The following is a 19,442-nucleotide window of genomic DNA, read 5'->3' on the forward strand; positions in this document are numbered from 1 at the left end:
GTCACAAGGGCAGCAATGATGACACAACTCCAGGTCTGGATCAGCTGGGAGTTGACCATTTGAGAGCTTTTGTCCTGTACTATTAAAATAAGCTGAAATTGCCATCAGTTTATGTTAATGTGTTGGTCTGTAACCTTTTGGCAGCCCAGAAGGTGTTTCCCAGCTGATCTTTCTGGCTGTATGTGCAACAGCCTGTGGCTGTGCACTGGGGTGAATGGTAGAGGCTGCCAACCCACCTTGAGCCAATAATTTTAATCTTTTGCTGTAAGTGCAGCAAAGCACTAAAGCTCTGTGTCTTTGATCCTTGGTCTGCTTATATTATACTATTCATGTGTACAAATGCACAGCCTTGTGCATGTCCATGTACGGGAAAGTCTTGATTTTATGGATTATGATGATTTCAGGTATAAAGAAGCTATTATTCACTTTACTGGCAGTCACAATGTACATGTTTCTCCTCAAGGTATGATAGCCCTTACCCATTGCTATCAGGGCTGACCCTTTGTAAATAGTTCTGTTTTTCTTACAAGAGACTCAGAAGAACTTGAAAGATGAATCCATAGTTTGCAAAGAGCTCTGATATGTACTTCTGTCCGGGTAGGGAATTGTGATCAAGTTTTCTCTATTTTTCTCTTAATTCTCAGTCTTCTCCCTTGCGGCTATACTGGTCTGTACTTGTGATGGTCTTTGCAATAAAGGAAATTATATTCTGTAAGGAGATCTGTAATGTAAAGGACTAGTTTATTAATGATATCTCACAAAATTTGGATCTCTAGTACCACATCAGCGTGCAGTGTAATGGAAGTTATGTACTTAAAAATTACACTTAAAGCTTTGTTATTTACAGATATTGCAAACAGTCCTTTTAAAGTTCAGCTTCTAAAGCCCATACAATTCTACTTCTTGTAGAATTCCTGAAATTCAGGTTAAAAATCTAATGACTCAGGTGACTGTTACTGTTTGTTCTCCCAATATGTTCAATGGAAGGTAAACAAGAAAGGAGATATTGCAGTGCTTTTTTTTTTCTTTGAAAGTCGTGGTTTATGGGATGTTACAGTGACACCTGGTGGAAAACGGTGCTGGAAGCTGAAGGAAAATTTCTGCACCATTTGAGTAGTTCATTTGAATCGTATCTTTAATATTACTATTTTATTAACTAACTGTAATGGTTAGAGCCCATTTGTGCGAGGCACGTGTGCACTACCCCTATATGGGTGTGCAAAGATGCACACTCATAGACTGACAAGACTGACAAGAATTATCCTGATCAGTAACAGCCAAGCTTTCAGTTTACAAAGGGTTCATTATGAGTGTTTGATAGTAACCACATTTCCTTGTCTGACAAGCCAAATGCTGTTTTGTTATTGTTAAGGTGCTGTGAACTTCTTTCTCAGACGAAGATGCGCCTTGATCATATTCCTCACCAGGAGTTAACCTGGTGGAGTCACCGTCCCTGGAAGCATTCAAGAAACCCATGAAAATGGCATTTAGTGCTATGGTTTAGTTGGCATGGTGGTGTGCAGCCAAAGGTTGGACTTGATGATCTTGGAAGTCTTTTCTAACTATAATGATCCTATGATTCTGTGTTTCTCATCTCCCAGTGCTTTTCCCTATACATCTTGAAAAAACACCAATCAAACAGTTCCTTAAAAAAACCCCAAAACTTCAAAACAAATTAAAAAATAAAGTTGACTATTTAAATGATATTAAAAGATTTTTTTTAAAAAGTTTGAACTTAGGCATATCCTTTTACCTGTGCTACATCTATGTTAGTAATTTAATACCATGCCAGACAACGTTCTTAATCCTGAGTGACTGCATAGATCAATTGTTGAAGTCTGTCTGATTTTGATCCACATCAGCACTAGCACAAATAATATCCAGGAGCAGTTTGGGATATAGTAACTCTAAGAGCCACTGGCCATAGGTATTTCAGCTATGCCTATCCTCTCTTGGATGAATGAGAGATTTTTAAATGTGGATGTGGGTACATTGTCCCCATGCCACTTGCTGGGGTATTGATGTGGGAACACTGAATTTACTATTATAGACCTAAACGTCCTAGAGACCAAATCCTGAAGGTCCTAAATGTCCTAACTGTCCAAAGCCAAAGTTCTTTGCTTCAGGAAGAAATTGCAGCCTCCATCTGCCTGTCACCAGCTTCCTCTTCAGTGTTGCTGGTCACGTGAGCTCTGATGAAACTTCAGCCAAGATGAGCTGGATTAGCAGAGACCTACTATTTAAGCAGTCAGACTAAACTGGCTTATTTTGGCTGGATCTAAGGAGCTCCTTCTTGAGCAGCTTTGCTCATGGGCTGGAGTGGGGGCAGCATCCTTCTGGAGTGGAGAAGTGACAAGCAAATTGGGCAGTAATTCCTCCACACCTGCATAGCTGAAAGCAAATCTCACCCTAGATGAGCCTTACTTTCATCTGGAAGCTGCCTTGAGTAATAAAGACTGAGACAATGCACAAGGGAACCCCCCAGTGTTTCCCAGGGCAACTGGAAAAAAAGGAAAGGAAGGAACCTGGTCCTAAAAGCCTTTCCTTCCTTGGACCACATTGAGCCACGTGCTTCCCAATATTGATAGTCTGTCTCCATCCTGGCTTTCCCTTTCCTCCTGCCTTAGTGCATTTACTCCTTTCACTGTATGGACAGAACAGCACAGGGGATTCTACTACAGCCTGAACCAGAAAAAACAGCATTAGGTTAATGCCAACCAATTCACCTCTGCTGTTGCTGGGTTAGTGTTAACCAGGTTCCCAGCCTGTTTTATTGCATGACTGCAGAAATGTTTCCTTGGCAAGTCAATGGGGCTTGGAAAGGTATGGTGGGAAAGCAGGTACCTTTCTAAGCAGCAATAACAGGATGTGCCAGTCTCAACTGATCATCAAAATGCTGTGTTATTTATAAAGTAGCACATTTGATTTATAATGAGTAATACACGTGCACAAAATGACATAGCATTTGTTTATATATACATCTATGTGTGTGTGTGTGTAAGCTGGATTGATCTTCTACAGCAGAATTACTCTGTGGATATCTCTGCTGGTACAGCACGGATGTGCCACAGACCAGAGCCTGGATGTGTCTTAAGCTTGACTTTCCATGGACCTCTTTAATGTGAGTCTTCAACTTTCAACTTCAACCATTCTTTAAATCAGACACATGATTTATCTATCAGCTTCATTTTTCTTCCATGATATAGATGCAAACTTACTTGTACCATTGTGCCTCCTCATCTAGAGAGCCCTTAGCAAATTGTTTCTGGTTAGTTTGTTTCTAGATTGCATCTGAAGGCAGGCACTGGTCTATTCTGCATGATATTCTGGTGTGGAAACAACATTTGGAAACAGTCATTAAAAAAAAGATTAATTAAAATTTTTGCCATGTCTGATATGACCAATGGTGTTCTAACAATGTTATTCATCATCAACAACAAATTTTCTTAGTTGCATCCACGTACAAATACTTAGAAATAGCTTGATCTAGTCAAAATTAACATTAGGCTGTTTTTTTCCCACCGTTTCCCTGTTTCCACGTGGCTTGGAGCACCTGGTTAAGCATTGCCCTTGGTTTCCTTTTTACGTTAATGATATTTGTGTAAGTCGACACACTGACTTTCATTTGTCAGCTCTTTTGTTTCAGTGGCTTAATAAGAAACTATGAAATAGGGGTTGCGTAACCTCAAGACAAGTGCTCCAGGAAGCGGAGAAGTTGTTGAAGGAGCGGAGTGTAAACTAGGATTCGGAAAATATTATTATGATCTGACAAGCAGAAATTTCACAGTTGTATCTCCGTCACCAAAACTAGAAGGAGTTTGTATGGCCGAGTCAAGGGAAGAGGCAGATTACCAGATGAAATTGTTTAAGTTATGAAGAACGCTTGCCTGTGGGTTTTCCCCCTAAAAAGGCTTGTTGCTCTTTGCTGTCTATGGATCTCTGCAGTGTACTGTGCTTTCTCAAGGAACTGTCAAAACTTATGTACAAGTAACCTGGTAAGTTTTCAAGACTTGTTCCTAATTTTTGAAATACCAATTGTTGTTAGCACTGTCAGAACTTCATATTGCTTATCAGTGTTTTCAAAATTTCTCTAAAGAATATTTTTTTATTAAGAGCAGAGTTTGAGAATTAACATTTAACATTTTAATTTGTGTAATCTGGTAAGGAACAAGTCCCACTACTCTGACTGCATGCAATTACTGTTAATGCTAAAGACCCTGGACGGTGGGGAAGATAAACTTTTATTCTTTCAGTTTATTCATTTTACTTATTCATTTCAGTCTAGTCCAGGACTTTTGTTATATAATTGAGGATAACTATAAAGTCACAAAAAATTTTCTTTCTGTGACACACAGCACTATCCTGAACCTAGCTGCAGTTTAATTTTCAAGTTAGCTGGTTTAAATTGTGGTTAATTCTGTAAGCATTAAAATTAGTGATCAGATCCTTAGTTTTATAATTTCTTAATATTCCTTGGAATACTGTGCAATGCATTCTACAACTGCAAGACAAAGATAAGCAAAACGTCTGAAATCTAGATAATTATTCTGCCTTCAGGAGCTGCCTCCTTGCCTCTATTTGCCAGAAATGTGTTGATGTGTTTTAGAGCCACGTGTATCTTTGCTTTGTAAAAAGGACATTTTGTGGCTTGGTGCTAATTGTGGAAACCTGCTGCAGAGAACTATCACCTTCTCTATTTTATTTCATGCACTTCTCTGACAGTTTCTTTAAAACTATTTGGAGCTCTTTCACCAGTGAAAGAGTTAATTGCCTTCCCTGATGGAAACCTATCATGCAATGATAACTTTAATGGGGATCCTTTGATTTGAGTTCAAATTAATTCAGAATAAGAAATAAGCTGCTCTTCCTTTCAGCTTTGAAAGACAGGAAAATCACATTTATGTTCAGTGAATGTATTGATTCAGGTGTGAAAAATGTAATCTTTGAGTCTGAGTTGTAAATCTTATTTTTCTCCTCTGATCCACTTGTTGTGTTCGATTTTTTTATTTTGTGACAGATTTGGTTCTCACTATTGTCACGGTGTACTTAGTGTGCTGGAAATGTCTTCCTGAGAATTGTTTTGTTAAGGCTGCTCTTACCTGGTTTCCAGTCAAAAATTTAAGAGCTGCTATTCAGCTTCTCTAAGGTCGTTGCATACGTCCTCAAATCATTTGCACTTGAGTGACAGTGATGGTTTTGCCCACTGTGAATGATGTGAAAAAGCTGGCAGGTTCACTGGAGAGCACTTTTGGCAGGAGCGGAAGGGTGGTGGCGATCACCATATGGCTGCGTAAAACCCTTTCAAAAGGTGGCCAAACAAACGGCATTTAGCTGGAAGGGAAGGTCTTTCCGCTCCCAGGAGGTCAAAGCCACTTGGCTTTGTCATTTAAGCCCAACATATTTGTGAAGGATTTGTTATTGACTCAGTGAACCAGAATGGGGAGGTAAGAGCCAAATTCCTACCTCAGATGGTTTGACAAACACCAACTGATTCCGCCAATGTCTTTGTTTGATGGTATCTCGGAAATCAAGTGAGAAGCTACTTCTCAACAGTAAATTTCTCCAGATGAGGAAACATCAGCCAAAGAAAATTCAGGTTACAAGAAGCCAATGACTTAGTGTGTTTTAATCAAAGAATTTTGGGGAAATATTTTGATACTTTTAAAAAATTATATGTTTTCCTACAGGAAGGCGAACTTGGAATTACTAACCTTTGCAATGTTAGTGACATCACTGGAGCTGTGAGTAATGGTTTACTTTGTTAATTATTGACATTTTATGTTCCTAGTATTTGAATACAATGGGTACAATGATCATATTTTCAAAGAATTAATGAAAATGTGCACAGGTGCCTGTCTAGCATAAGTCACTGAGTGGGTAGATTTAGTTCAGATTATTAGAGACATGGCTATAATTTTTATTTAAAGAAAATGTGTAGAGGGTGATGATCTCTGCTGTGTGTTATGTTCACATTTGTGATCTACAAAGTTTATAACCTCTCATTTTTGAGACAATGAGTCAAAACTAGTGTTCTGTCCAACATGCAAATCATTAAGACTGTCTTATTCAGTTACCTCTGTACAGTTAAGCAGTTTATTTCATTTTCTCAGTGATTCAGCGTAAGAAAACTTATAATTGTTGAACATTTGGAGTTCTCTAGGACTTCAAATGGTTGTGTCCATCATGGGGGTTTAATGTGAGCTTTCCATACGTGCATTCTTTGAGGACTTCAGCTGATTTCCTAGTTCAGATTGCAAATGCAATTCAAGCTGGTGGTGATAGGTAACATAGAGAATAAAACTTTTCAGCTCCCATGAAGTTGCTGAATAAAGCTTAAAGACTAACCAGCAAAAAGATAAAAGGATGGAGAGGTATGCATGCAGGATGATAAGCATGGTTGGAACCAGGGGAGATGAGGTCTACAGTGGGGTTTTTGCAAGTTATGTAACAAGAAGCAACAGTGCATGCCCAAAGAAAAAGTACAAGGAAAGGTCACCTTTAATATTGAAGCATTCAGTGAATATGGCCACCAGAGACCTCTCTCGATAAACCTTCAGGGCCATAACAGGACTTCCAGTAGGAGGCAGATACATTGAAATTAGTTCTAGGAAAATTATGTTCATGTATTTATTATGTAATTTTATAATACCTATAAAACACAATTTATAGGTATGATTATAGTGGATAAATATTTTTTGAAAAGTCTCACAACACACACAGAAATAAGATGTCCTTCTGTGAGTCCTGTACAGCGAAAGAATGCCTGCTTTCTGATGGCTCAGGTTGTGTTAGAAAGTTTTTTCCTGCCACTTTCAGTGTCAGTGATTACACATATTCTTTGAAGAGTGGTGGAGAATTCAGTCTTCAGTATTTGCCATAGACTAGTAACAAGTAGCCTCTCAGCACCTGGTATCTAGTGAGGCTGGGCCATTTATGATGCTGGGATCATAAAAGTCTGTGTTGCCAGTGACAATACATAGCAAGGTTGACTCACCTGTTTAATTTGCTGAGTATCTTTGCTCAGTGTTATCAAGTTTTCACTATATTTTTCATGAGACTTTTCAACACTCAGTACCAGTCTTCTGCTTCTAATGGTGTTCCAGCTTCCCTTTAAAAAGAAAAACCTTTACAATCACTAAGAAGTAGATGGGACAGCATAAACAAGAGAGGTCCAATATCAAAACTGAACAACATAATATTTATTACTTCTCTGAAACCTCATGGTTTTAAAGCCGATGCCTATTGGCATGCACATGCGGGAGGGCTTGTGCTGTACAGCTTTCCTCTGTGCTTTGCTGTCCTGCACACTGCATATCTGCTGTTTCTGCACAGAGTAAAACACAGTGCTAAAACAAAGCTGGACTGGTGGGAGTGCTGACCACATCATAGCTGGCTGAGTAAACTCATTCCCACAACAAGACTCAATTTATTTTGCTTTGTATTTGATTTTGCATGGAGAAGGGCACTATACAACATAACTCTCTTACTGTAGGATCTGAGTATTTATAGTAACCATGTATACCTTTAAAGTATTGCTAATGCTGGAGTAACCCTTGCCTTTGGAATTCTTCCTTCAAAGTCATTTTTAAAGCCATCCTCTGCCTTTGCAGTGTACACAGGGATGTCAGTTTTGGAATGCAACAGTGCAAACGGACTGTCCCCTGAAATGTGTGAGTATTACCTGAGTGTATTACCTGAGCTTTGGCTCTAGAGCATTTTTCTCCGGCCTGTCAAGTATTGTATCCAATGGCAGATATTCAAAATCCAATCAGAGCAATGTTTCTGTGAAAAGATGTAATGCCTATGATTTTTTTTTCTCCGTTCCTTATAAATTCTGTTTTGGGAAATTAATAATTCTTGTTATGCAAGTTGCATCTAATATCAAAGGTTTTCAATTAGTTTGTCAGAATATATGCATTTTGCAGTTTATTAAGCTTAATGCAGGTTTTTAGACAGTGAGAATGCACTAGTGCTTTTCAGGATATTACTCTATTTGACCTATTTCAGAGTTGCATGCAGATGTAAATGAAGCACATTTTAGGCCCTCAGTAGATTGATTTCTTGTTTTTATTAAACCAGGTGGCTGAGAACTAGCTTTGGTCTGGGAAAACTGCCATGATCGCTTTCAAACTTCTATTTTTTCTACATATCTTGAACACCTGAATCTTATTCATCCTTAGCATGACTCTAATGTTGACTTTCTGTGTTTCAAGTATGGGTTTTCCTTCTTTCATTATTTGCCAGTGATTAAGTTTTGTAATGTACTTTCGCTGTAAGTAATTCTAATAAATTGGTATTATCTGTTTGAAATACTCTGTGATTATATTTTGCTAACCACAAATTTTATTAATTTGTTTCTTGGCAGAATGAGACATACACTAGAACATGTGAGGTAAGTTAAATGCCATCAGAGCAATACAAAACAAATATCACTATTTCAGTGATTGCTATGTCCTCACAGTGCTAAGAAATACACTGTAGATACACAAACTTACCAATTCAGGTCTAATTGTTTTGTACTCCCTAAAACTGAAGAATGAGTTATGTACCTTTTCAGCATGGTGACCAAGGGCAGGCTTGCATTAAGAAAGCAGACAAATCGCACTATTATGAAACAGGACAGATCTATGTAAACCATGTTCTAGGCTCTCTCAAGAGTGTTGTTCATCCAGTTTTCCATTAATTCCATCACAGACTATCCAGAGAGAATGCTTCTTAAGGCTGGTATGATAGCAGCTTGGTGAGAAATGGAAACAAAGAGCTAGAAGAGCTCCTTGGGAGCTAGAAGACAAAACTCTTGCCTGGATAGAGCCTAAATGAAATAAAATGCAATTCAGTAGGGGGCAACATATGGCCACTTAGAAGAAGACCTTAAGAGGGGAGTTCTGTGGATGGACTGGTGTTCACAGTGATGAGTTTGGGTCAACAAAATGCTGTAAAGAGATGGGTGCTTTCAGCATGAGCATAGAGGATAGGGTAGGATGGGGATGAGGTGATTGAAAGATTGTGTTTGGCACTGCTGAGACCTCAGGACGAAGGCTGATCCCAGGTGGAAGCAATACGTTTCAAGAAGGTTGTGGAGGAGTTGGAGAATCATGAGTAGAATACAAACCCATTGGCAACCTGGAAATTTGATTGAAAAGTTTTTTTTTGTAATGCTTTTTAGTTTGTCCAATTGTGATGATGACCAAGGTTTACTAATGCGTGAAATGGTGGTTTTGGTGTGTAGGACCAGTCCAAGAAGTAACCAAATTACTTTTGTAGAAACATAAAACGAGTGCGGGGTTTTGTTGCTTTTGTGTTGGGGTTTTTTTCTTTGCCTGTCTGGTCACACAATATGCCACTTAAATGTGCTGACTCTGCAGGGGCTTTTTTGATATTATCTTTCCACGGATCAGCTGATTGACTTGACTACCCACATGTCAGGCACACAGTGTCACTGCATCCAAAGGATCAGGTCATTGCAGCCTGCAGAGCAAAGGAGTGGGAGTAAGAGTGAGACATTTTCTTTGGCATTAGCTCAGTTCTGTTTTCTGAATGCACCTTGTGACTGAAATCTGGTAGTATTTCTCGTTCCATCTAGGAACAGGGGATTGCCACTGAATTTCATGGGAGCAGTCACAAGAAAAGACATCAGACTGCGGCTTATATAAGAACATTGCTGATGGATGGAGAAAATATGAGGATTTATTGTTCACAAGTAGAGCAGCTGGCAAATTTCTCTTAAAATTTAAGGTTAGGAGCCTTAGCAATCCTCTTACCTCAAGCAAAAATTGAATTTATGGTTCAGATTCAGACAAAAATCAGAAGAAAGACTAACACAACAAATAACAAATGTTCAGAAATACCTGTGTTCAGTGAGGCAGAAGGCACTATGAATCAGCATGAAATCTGGGGACACTACCTCTTAAATAAATATTAGTTGTAAATTAATGCTCCACTGTACACTAGATAACTACTAATACCTGAATTTTCACCTGCTAACAGTGATGATAATTTACCTGGAATTATTTTATTTCTCTGAATAGGAAAATATTGGAAAAAAATTATGAGTGGTTGCACTTGGCATTGAATGTCTAGATGTGACATAATGTATATAGGCATATAAAGCTAAGCAAGTTTTCAAATCTGTCTTGGTTGCAACTGTGTTGTCTGAAATAACATGTCTTATCAGTTTCCATAGGGTGCTGGAAGTGTGTTTCCTCAAATCATAGGAAGAGCAATTAAAAAACCTCCCTCACTTGCCATAATGAATTGCTTCTGAATGATCTTAAGGTTGATTATCATTTGAAAGGTTGCTGCTGTGTGGAGCAAACTTCAAGACTTTAAAGGCTGAATGAACTTGCAGAATAAAATAAGCCCAAATAAACCTCCTGCCTAGAAAAGCTCAAATCACCACTTCTCAAAAAGTTTGGATTTCCAGGAGACTCAGTCTTGCCTTCAATTTTAAAGCTACTGAGACCCACCTAGAACACATTTCTACTTCTTCTTAAGTTCTCTACATAAAAAGCAGAATGACACTATATTTATTTTCCCTACTTGAACTGAAAACTCGGGAATTTTCTGTTCTTAGTATGCCAGTATGGAGCTCACTGCCCTGAGGTATTTGTTATATTTGCAGCTTGTAGGCACAACTGTAACAGAAGGAGTAGCTGCTGAATAGGAAGTGTGAATTAGGCATGGCTGCTCTAAAAAATTGCTGATTTCAGCTATTTTGAAAATTCACTGGAAATTCATTGTAGGAATGTGCCTCATTCATAGGGAATACATGAAGCAGGAAAGGGTGAAATGCAACATGTGGAATATAGTACTAACTAGTCAAAAAAACTCGTCTTCCTAACTCCATGGTCATCACTGAAGTCTATTTCCAGCTGTAATGTAGCCCCATGTTCATGCTTTCCACAAAGGAACAGTGTGTAAGGAGGAAACCTTTAATTCAGGGCCCAGCGAATTGATGAAAAGTCTCTCAAGAAAATCTTTGGAATGAGTTCATGGTAGTGCTATTTTTTAGATTTAATATAGTTATTTCCATTGGGTTTGTGCATATGCAAAATGTCCACAGAATTTGTATGTATTTAAAACGTGTCTGCATGATTCTGGAAGGAAGTTTCCCTTCACACAATGCTAACCAGTGAGTTCTGTACCTTACACAGACAATTTCCTGTAAGTTTGGCTGTAGCTGTGCAGAGGATGCATATGGAGGTGAAGCACTAAGTAAGTCTGAATAGAGTCCTGTGTCCAACTGACAGTCTGATAAATTCATAGTCTTGTTCTATGATCTGGATTTATTTAAGAAATAGGAAAGTCTTGAGTACTTTTATTAATCAGAAAACTACCACTATTTCTTTTTCTTTTAACAAATACACTGAAGTTTATCTTGGAGTAAAACATTTTTCCCTCCCTTTCATAGACATGAGACTTTTTGAATCCAGTCTCAACTGTTTAAGATGATACCTTGGGCCAATAGAGTGCTATTGAAATAGTTCCCTTGAAAATATTTTCAGAAGTCTCTCATGCTTTCTCTATGTTTCTTTTCAAAGAAATTTTAATAAGTAGCTGTAATTAAAAATGCACTTACACAAGTATGGGATAGGAGTCGCAACTGCTCACATTGAACCTGGCCCATTTCTGTCTGACTTATCAAACTGTCTTTGTCTTTAAAATGCCATGCATGTTACTCAGCAACATTTTATATATTCTTTTATATAATAATATATTCTTTTATATGTTTTTATGGGCTTCACAGCTTTTAGGTGTGTGAAGTAAAAGGTTTTAAGATGCAGGAATTGCCATGAAAGATTTTTTTCTTACTGTTATATTGTATTTTCCCTTCAGGCTACTTGAACAAACCTAGTGCACCATTTGCATCTGTCATTGGAAACCACAGTGTCACATTAGGGTGGAAGGCAGCTAACATCTCTGGGGTGAAATATGTTATCCAGTGGAAGTTCAACCAACTACCTGGTGACTGGAGGTACACAGAGGTAAGGGAGGGCACTTCCTTTTACTTTGCAAGGAAATTGGCTCTTCTTTGCTCCTTTTTTTTTTTTTTTTAAGATCTTGGATAATAGGTACATGAAAGAGATTTTCAAAATCACGAGTGGCATGGGGAAGCTGAGAAGCAGTGGATGATTTCCCATTTCCTCCAGCACAAGAACTAGGGACCTTGATGGAAACTAGCAAGATATATTTCCTCACTGAATGGGTAGTTGAAATGTTCAGCTACTTCCTGGCACGTGTGAATGTTAAATTGCTAAATTTAAACTCCTGAATATTAAAAATGCTGAAATTACTAAATCGGGTTTGAGAAGTGACTGGAAAAATTAGCAGAAGAAAAAAATCGAGTTCTAATAAATGCAAATATTCCCATTGTTTCATGTTGAGTCATGCTTGTGAAAAGCCAATGAAAATATTGAGGAGAAATAAAGCTACGGGCTTTCTTCTCTCTTTTTTTTTTTTTTTTTAATACCTTTCCCTAGAGAACTTTTTTTGGTTCTTGTCAAAGCACAATACTTGGCTAGAAAGACCTTTGTTCTGACTCAGTAGAGTTATTCTCATAATTTGTTCTTTTGCGTCAACTGTACACTTGTTATCTTGCCATCATCTCTATTGGACCAATTTACAGGGCATGACAACTTGGTGCCACAAATCAAAGGTAAAGATAATTTGCTAAGCAGGAAGTTACTCTGAATGAATCATTGATGAAATAATAGGGAGCAATTACTTCAGACAATAAATATTTCAGTGTAACTAGGATCCTTTGTATCTGAAACCTGTGGTATAAGTTTAAAATACATTGCTTGTAACATGCTACTAATTCAGCTTTTTCTTTTAACTTTTTTCTTAAAACTTACTTCTATGTTGCATCAATCCTTTGATCTACCTGCTCGTTGTTGGGATTTGGTGCTGTGTTTTGAGGAAAGAGAAGAGAAAATGTTCTGAAGAGATGGAAAAATCAATGTCTATGCTGAAAATAAATTTCAGAATTCCCTCTTAATTATACTTACGATGCTGCCCTTTTCTATCCTGAAATATGTATATTGCTGTATGAGACCTCTTTTGCCCTCATGAAAGTAGCCGCAGCTGGAGGAAGAAAAAGCCCAATTGTGTTTGTGCATTAATCTAGGTAGTATCTGAAACTTCATATACTGTCAAAGACCTTCAGGCCTTCACAGAATACGTGTTTCAAGTGGTTTGGATCATTACGTCTCAGCTGCAGCTCCATTCTCCACCTAGCCCCAGCTACCGGACACATGCTTTTGGAGGTAATGAATTGCACTATTAATTCCATCTTTCAGGACCTTAACAGAAACATTTGAGTTTCATTGTTGTTTCTTTGGCAGAAGACATGGGTGCCTAATCTTTAGAATCACATGTATGTTGTCTCTTAGGCAGCTGCAGAAAACAAAACTAAAAAAAACTTTAGGTTCTTTTTGTTTGACCTAGAAGATTTAGGATTTCTCCCTGCCTTTGGTTTTAAAAACAAGCACAGAAACATGGACAAAATTGTGAGGGCATATGGGATACTTTTGTACATATATATGCATGTATTTGATTGAAACACAATCCTGCTTTCATGGACATTAAAAAAACCCTGAAACGTTGCTGAAATATTAACTGTCCCTTATAATATTTGTTGGTGTATAAATGAATTAACAGGTGTGAAACCTAAAAATATATTTAAAAATCAAGATCAATTAATGTCTTAATCAAGTACCAGAGTCAGATATTTCTGTCTTGCAGTTCCTGCAACAGCTCCTGTCATTAAAGACATTCAGAGTTCAAGTCCAAACACTGTTGAAGTTAGTTGGTCTCCACCACTTTTTCCAAATGGATTGATTATTGGATATAACTTGCTCCTGACCAGCGAGAATCATGAATTGCTGAGAGCCTCAAGAGGGCACAGCTTTCAGTTCTACTCCACCTTCCCAAACACCACTTACAGGTACAAAAAGAAAAGATACCAATGTGGCCAGGCATGAGGTCACACTTCTTGCCCAGATAGCACCAAGTATGCCTTAATGCCACTTCTGCACAACTGTGCTGTTTACTTACATCCTTGCCAAAAGCAGGGGCACCTTCCTTGAGGTAACAGAGTTACCCCAGGTAGCTTGGCTGCTTTTGCAGAACTCAGATGGTAAGGAAGGAAAAGCACCAGTATATAGGGCTGGGAGGCTCCATTTTCTTAGTTGATGTTTTTAATTTTTTTGGCTTGTGTGGCATGTTTTTAGTATAGTGGGAGAAAGATAGAGGGGTCTTCTCTAGTCCTGTAAGCATCTAGAAAAATGCCTTCATTTTTATTAAATGCAGAGGTCAGCATTCTGCTTGTACTGGTAAATACAGATCTTCCTTTGAAATGAAGTTGAGTAGTTGTTCTGAGTCTGAAAATATATTTTGAATTGAAATTTAGAAGATCGTGTTGTTGTTTTGCCTTTGAACAATTCAGACTTTGGTTGGTTTTGTTTTTATTCTGAATTTCCCCAGAGCATTTTATTTAAACAGGCATTTTCTGAAAGTCAAACACTTCTGTAGCAGCTTCCCAGCTGGATAAAATGTTTCTCAGGCAATCTTTCAAAAGGAACCTGCCAACCAAACCTGTCTCTTTGGTATGCCTTAGGTTCAGTATCGTGGCAGTTAATGAGGTCGGTGCTGGACCCCCTGCTGAAGCCAGCATCACAACCCAGGCATCCAAAGGTAAAAGAGCAGCAGAGTCCTGGGGACAAACTGTGTTCCCTGGCCTGCCACATTCCTGACAGGAGTACAAATATTTAGACTGTGAATATATCAAAGAGTTGTACACTGGGGAGTCAATAGCACATCAGAGGGAGGTCCTGCTCTCCAGCTGTGGACACGATAAGGCATCACAGCATGGGAATGATCACTTAATGCGAAACTTTTTTGTCAAAAATTCTCAATTATCTCAAGCCAAGTATGTGAAATCATACCAACTTTTCTTTTGCTCTTTCATGGAGGTATTTGTTTTATTACATCAACTAATTAATATTGAAGGTAATGATGCAGTATAACTATTACTCAAAGAATTGCAGAATTATCAATTAATTGGCAGAAAAAGACATGTTGAGATAGAACACAAATAAGAGCGAAATCAATGTTATCAAAATGTTCTTTTAGGAAAGAAAATAAAAGACTTCCCTTCTCATGAAAAGATTCAGTTGTCAAACACCTGGAAATGCTTCAGCTTTATGAAAACACTTCAAGACTGTCTCTGAATTGCCATTGGTTAGAGACATTGAACTTGCTTCTCTAGTGCTTTTTAAAATATTGTTGTTGGGTTTTTTTGTCTGTATGAGCTCAGACACACTGATGTTTCCTTACTTATAGCTCCACAGAGATTTGCTCTAGGGTTGGCTGACCCTGAGTTATAAATATTTGTGTCATTTTTGAAAAGTCCAGACTGTGTTCACTTTGTCAATGCAATTGGCAAACAATTAATTTAAGGTAGAAAACAAACAAGCAAACAAACTCTATAGCCCCTGAAACCCCCACCTGATGGGGATGGGGAGCCACCCCACCCCCCCTTAGTAGTCACCACATAAAATTTCAGTTGTTTCCCCCTGAATTGCACAGGCACATACTTTCTCTCTGTGCTAACATGAACAGGAACAGCCTTTTGTCATGCATCATGTCCAGAAATGGTGCTACTGCATCAGGCACTGAGCTGTGTAGATCTGAGCCCTGACAAGGGTCGGGGACAGAATCTGATTTCTGCTGTAGATTGCAAGAAACATTGCTTGAAAAGAGATAAAGAGGTAATATTGGCCTCTTGTACTTTGCTCTGAAAGCATCATTATTGAAACTACTCACAGTGCATCATGTGAGAAATTCACACAGCTCAATCTATGCAGATTATCAGAATAAATTAAGACAGCATTTGATCACAGTTTTGTGGTATCCATATGAGGAAATGATATCTGATTGCAGACAGCTGCTTAAGCTGGAGAGGAGAAAAAAAAGGGAAGGATTGTTTGCTGATGGAAATTAGCCAAAATCATACTTGAAATAATACGCCATCTTTAAAAATGAAGGTAACAATCAATTTAACAAGGTGTGTGCTAGATTTCCAAGTATCTGAGAATCAGAAGCGAGGCAAACTATATTCCCCAAGCCTATGTGTAGACCAGACAGAAGGTACAGATTTACTGCAGAGGTTTTCATGTAAATCACATGGGCCTTTATAAGTATGAAATCAGTTTATTTGACCAAAACTATCCTTGTTGACTTTAAATTCTGTGACTTTATTAGAAAAAAAAATAGTAAGTTTATCACCTTTGAAACAGATGATATTATCCCATTATCATCTGTATCTGTAATAGGTACTTGTTTTTTGAATAAATCACTAATCATTACAATAAAACACATAAACATACTTGGCTTGCTTTTCTCTAGCTCTCTGGGATAATATTTTAGTTTGACTGGGGTTTTCAAAGAAGTCTAGAGGTGTTAAATGTCCTGTTTCTGCTGGATCTTGAAGTCACATGGGTGTCTTAGTGCCTTCATATCCTTGGGTCAGTAAGGCTTCATTTGCTCCAGCTGACTTTCCCTCCCTAGGGAGCTGACTATTGTTGCAGGAAGGATGGTGTGAAATTCACATGGCCTGTTCTCACCCTGTGTGAGGAGCCAAAATCAACTGCAATGGTGAATAACTCCATGTGCTTTCAGCACTCGAAGGGTTTAAGTTTTGGTCTGTCACTGCTAATGTGAGGATACGTACAGACATACGTACATTTGGGTGCACATGCATGGCTATTAAGGATGTATCTGACCATGTGCAGTGGTCATCTAAATTCTAAATTTCTCTGTTTGCCAGTTAAGGAAAAAGCAGCATGGCTCTTCCTATCCAGAAAAGAGTCTTTAAGGAAGAGATACACAGGACATTTCCTCGAAGCTGCTCAGTGCCTGCCAAATGGTGCTGTACACCACAACATCACAGGTAAAATCAGACTGGGCTCTCTCCTTTTCTGTCAAGTGCCACTAAGACCTCTTTACACTAAGGAAAGAATGCATCTCACGTGGCTTGAGACAGTGTCTAGTCTCCCTTTATAGTCTATTGGGAGAAATAGGAACTTTCAGGACATAATTTGATGTATTTGAAGTGACAGGCATTAGGAAGTGATAAATGGTTCTCCCCAGTGCAACTGTTTCTCCGCTGTATCTAGGCAGCTGGTGCATTTTTTACATTGTAGGTGTCTAAATTGAGGTAAGATGAATCCACGTTTCCCTGCGATTGATATCTAGTTTTTCTCAATGTGAATATGGGGAAATGAAGTGATTCGAACTTCTGGATAAAATAATGCCAAGTTCTAAAATATAGTGCTAGTGTGTTAGCATACTAATGAGGCATTTAGCAGCCGGAGTCATCAGATAACCATGTTATCTCAAATTACTCGCCACTCCAATGTTTCTTACCTACACTGGTCCTTGGTGACAGTGTGGAAATCTGAGTTTATCTACCAAATTTCTCAGAGCCACAAAGACTCCAGAGAAAGAATGTTGCCCCTGACTAAATAGCCTTGGATAGTGCAGAGGTGGCACAGATTATGTCAAGTTTGAATTCTAGAGTGAGTGGTGCTTTGTGAGGAGATGCCAGCTGCATCTGTTTGACCTGTAGAGGGGCAATCAGTGTCAGTTTGCATATTACATGTCCCCTCTTTGATTACCTTTCTGAAGGGCAATTCTCTATAATAATGTCACTTACAAAGCAAATGGGAATGTTTCCTTATTATCTGAAAGAAGACTGGAAGTGAGGGGAAAAAACAGTTAACTTTTCTCTGATGATGATGGTGGGTTGAAGACTGAAAAATACGTATTTTCAAGGCGAGTAGAAAAATTAACTGAAAAATGGAAACTTTCTTATTTTATCTGTGTGCACATATCTTTCTATTTTTAGGTATTTCTGTGAATATTTATCAGCAAGTTGTCTATTTTTCTGAAGGGAATTCTATCTGGGTGAAAGGAGTTGCAAATATGTCTGATGTATCCAGCCTAATGCTCTTTTACGCTGGCTGGGGGAATATTGTGTCCATCTCAGTAGACTGGCTTTACCAGAGGATATACTTTGTCATGAATGAAAAGGTAATGCTCTAGTGCATAATTTGAACCATTACACGATTAATTTTACATGAGAAAAATTTTATTATGTATAGAGATTTATGCACAAAATACAGTTACAAAAACATATTTTAATACAACATTAATATTCACATATTATTAATTTAAAAAAGAAGAAAGTCTTGACTATCAGGTCATATTTAAAGTAAACACCCTATGTGGAACTCTGGTTCCTTGCCTTATTTTTCTCCTTAGGACATAAGTGTTTTGGTTTTAATTTGTTTTTGAGACTGCCTTCACACCCTCCTCATACGCAGTATTGGCACACTGTTTCTCTTGGTTACCCATCTACCCTGTTCATTTCCTACTTGGCCTCAGGAGGTGGTCAGATAACTAGATAGTGATTTTTTGCTGTTTGTCATAATTGACAAAATATGTTAAATGTTTCATACAATAGCAACAGCTCAGATTACAGCTGCTTCAATTTAAAGTGAAAATGGAGATTAACCCTGCACTAGATTTCCTACCCATAAAACATCAGTTAGACTAATGGTCAGACTTTGCATGTACCCATGTAATCCTCTAATGCACAAAGGACTAGAAACCTGCCCATAATGGTTAGTGGGAGATTTTTATTTTTTTAATCCTCTTGCCATGTTTGATCTTTTGCTTGCTGCACAGGGCACAGGGAGCAGGAAAAGCAGTAGTGATGAAAAGATACAAATGAGTTGTAGATGAACAGACCAATGGCAGAGATGTCTGAATTCCAAGGTATTGCTTCCAGGACCAGAAAAGTACTTCATTTCCTTGCCAGGTCATTTTCAAAGTACAGTTTGCCTATACCCTCCAAATTGAGTATAGGCAGTTGGATAACCCATTTTCCCTCCAGCTTAGAGGCATGACTGACAGCTTCAGGGTAAGCTGTCGTGGCTTTGTGTACAAGGGTTATCCTTGGCTGACTGGACACTCAGGAGCCCAGAAGGACCTAGGACTGTGAGAGAGGTGTTTCACTCTCTCCATCCCCTGAAGGAATCTCAGGTCAGCTTGTCTGCTCATTAGCAAACACCCTATGAATGCATCACCCATTTTTCTTCTCATTCCCCAGATACATGTCTGCCACTTAGAGAACTGCACGGTAGCTGAAGACGTCACTCCTCTTTACGTGACATCCCCTAGGAAGGTTGTAGCTGATCCCTATAATGGGTAAGTGAACTCCTTTGAGCACTTGGTGCCAAAGGTGCTATAAAGCTTCTCTCTGATTTTCTCCACTTCATTAGTCATCTAGGTTCCTGTTTCAAGCACTTAAGTTAACAAAACAAAAGAGCAACAAATAACAAGTTACAAAACAACTGGAACAAGACAGATGCCATGCA

General features: G+C 38.4%; 1 protein-coding gene across 1 annotated transcript in view; it reads left to right on the top strand.

Annotated features, from left to right (window-relative positions):
• Positions 1 to 3,872: 3,872 nt before the first annotated feature.
• Positions 3,873 to 19,442, top strand: part of ROS1 (ROS proto-oncogene 1, receptor tyrosine kinase) — a 67,982-nt gene continuing 52,412 nt past the window's right edge. The window contains exons 1-12 of the mRNA XM_054279839.1: positions 3,873 to 3,995; positions 5,688 to 5,741; positions 7,611 to 7,670; positions 8,366 to 8,392; positions 11,154 to 11,214; positions 11,836 to 11,984; positions 13,127 to 13,265; positions 13,744 to 13,945; positions 14,618 to 14,694; positions 16,829 to 16,951; positions 17,909 to 18,093; positions 19,175 to 19,272. Coding sequence (XP_054135814.1) covers positions 3,873 to 3,995; positions 5,688 to 5,741; positions 7,611 to 7,670; positions 8,366 to 8,392; positions 11,154 to 11,214; positions 11,836 to 11,984; positions 13,127 to 13,265; positions 13,744 to 13,945; positions 14,618 to 14,694; positions 16,829 to 16,951; positions 17,909 to 18,093; positions 19,175 to 19,272 — 1,298 coding nt within the window. The remainder of the gene's footprint in view (positions 3,996 to 5,687; positions 5,742 to 7,610; positions 7,671 to 8,365; positions 8,393 to 11,153; positions 11,215 to 11,835; positions 11,985 to 13,126; positions 13,266 to 13,743; positions 13,946 to 14,617; positions 14,695 to 16,828; positions 16,952 to 17,908; positions 18,094 to 19,174; positions 19,273 to 19,442) is intronic.

This window comes from Melozone crissalis, unplaced genomic scaffold (assembly GCF_028551555.1).
Source record: "Melozone crissalis strain CALT ecotype California unplaced genomic scaffold, PUWL_Pcris_2 ptg000027l_1, whole genome shotgun sequence".
Taxonomy (NCBI): Eukaryota; Metazoa; Chordata; class Aves; order Passeriformes; family Passerellidae; genus Melozone; species Melozone crissalis.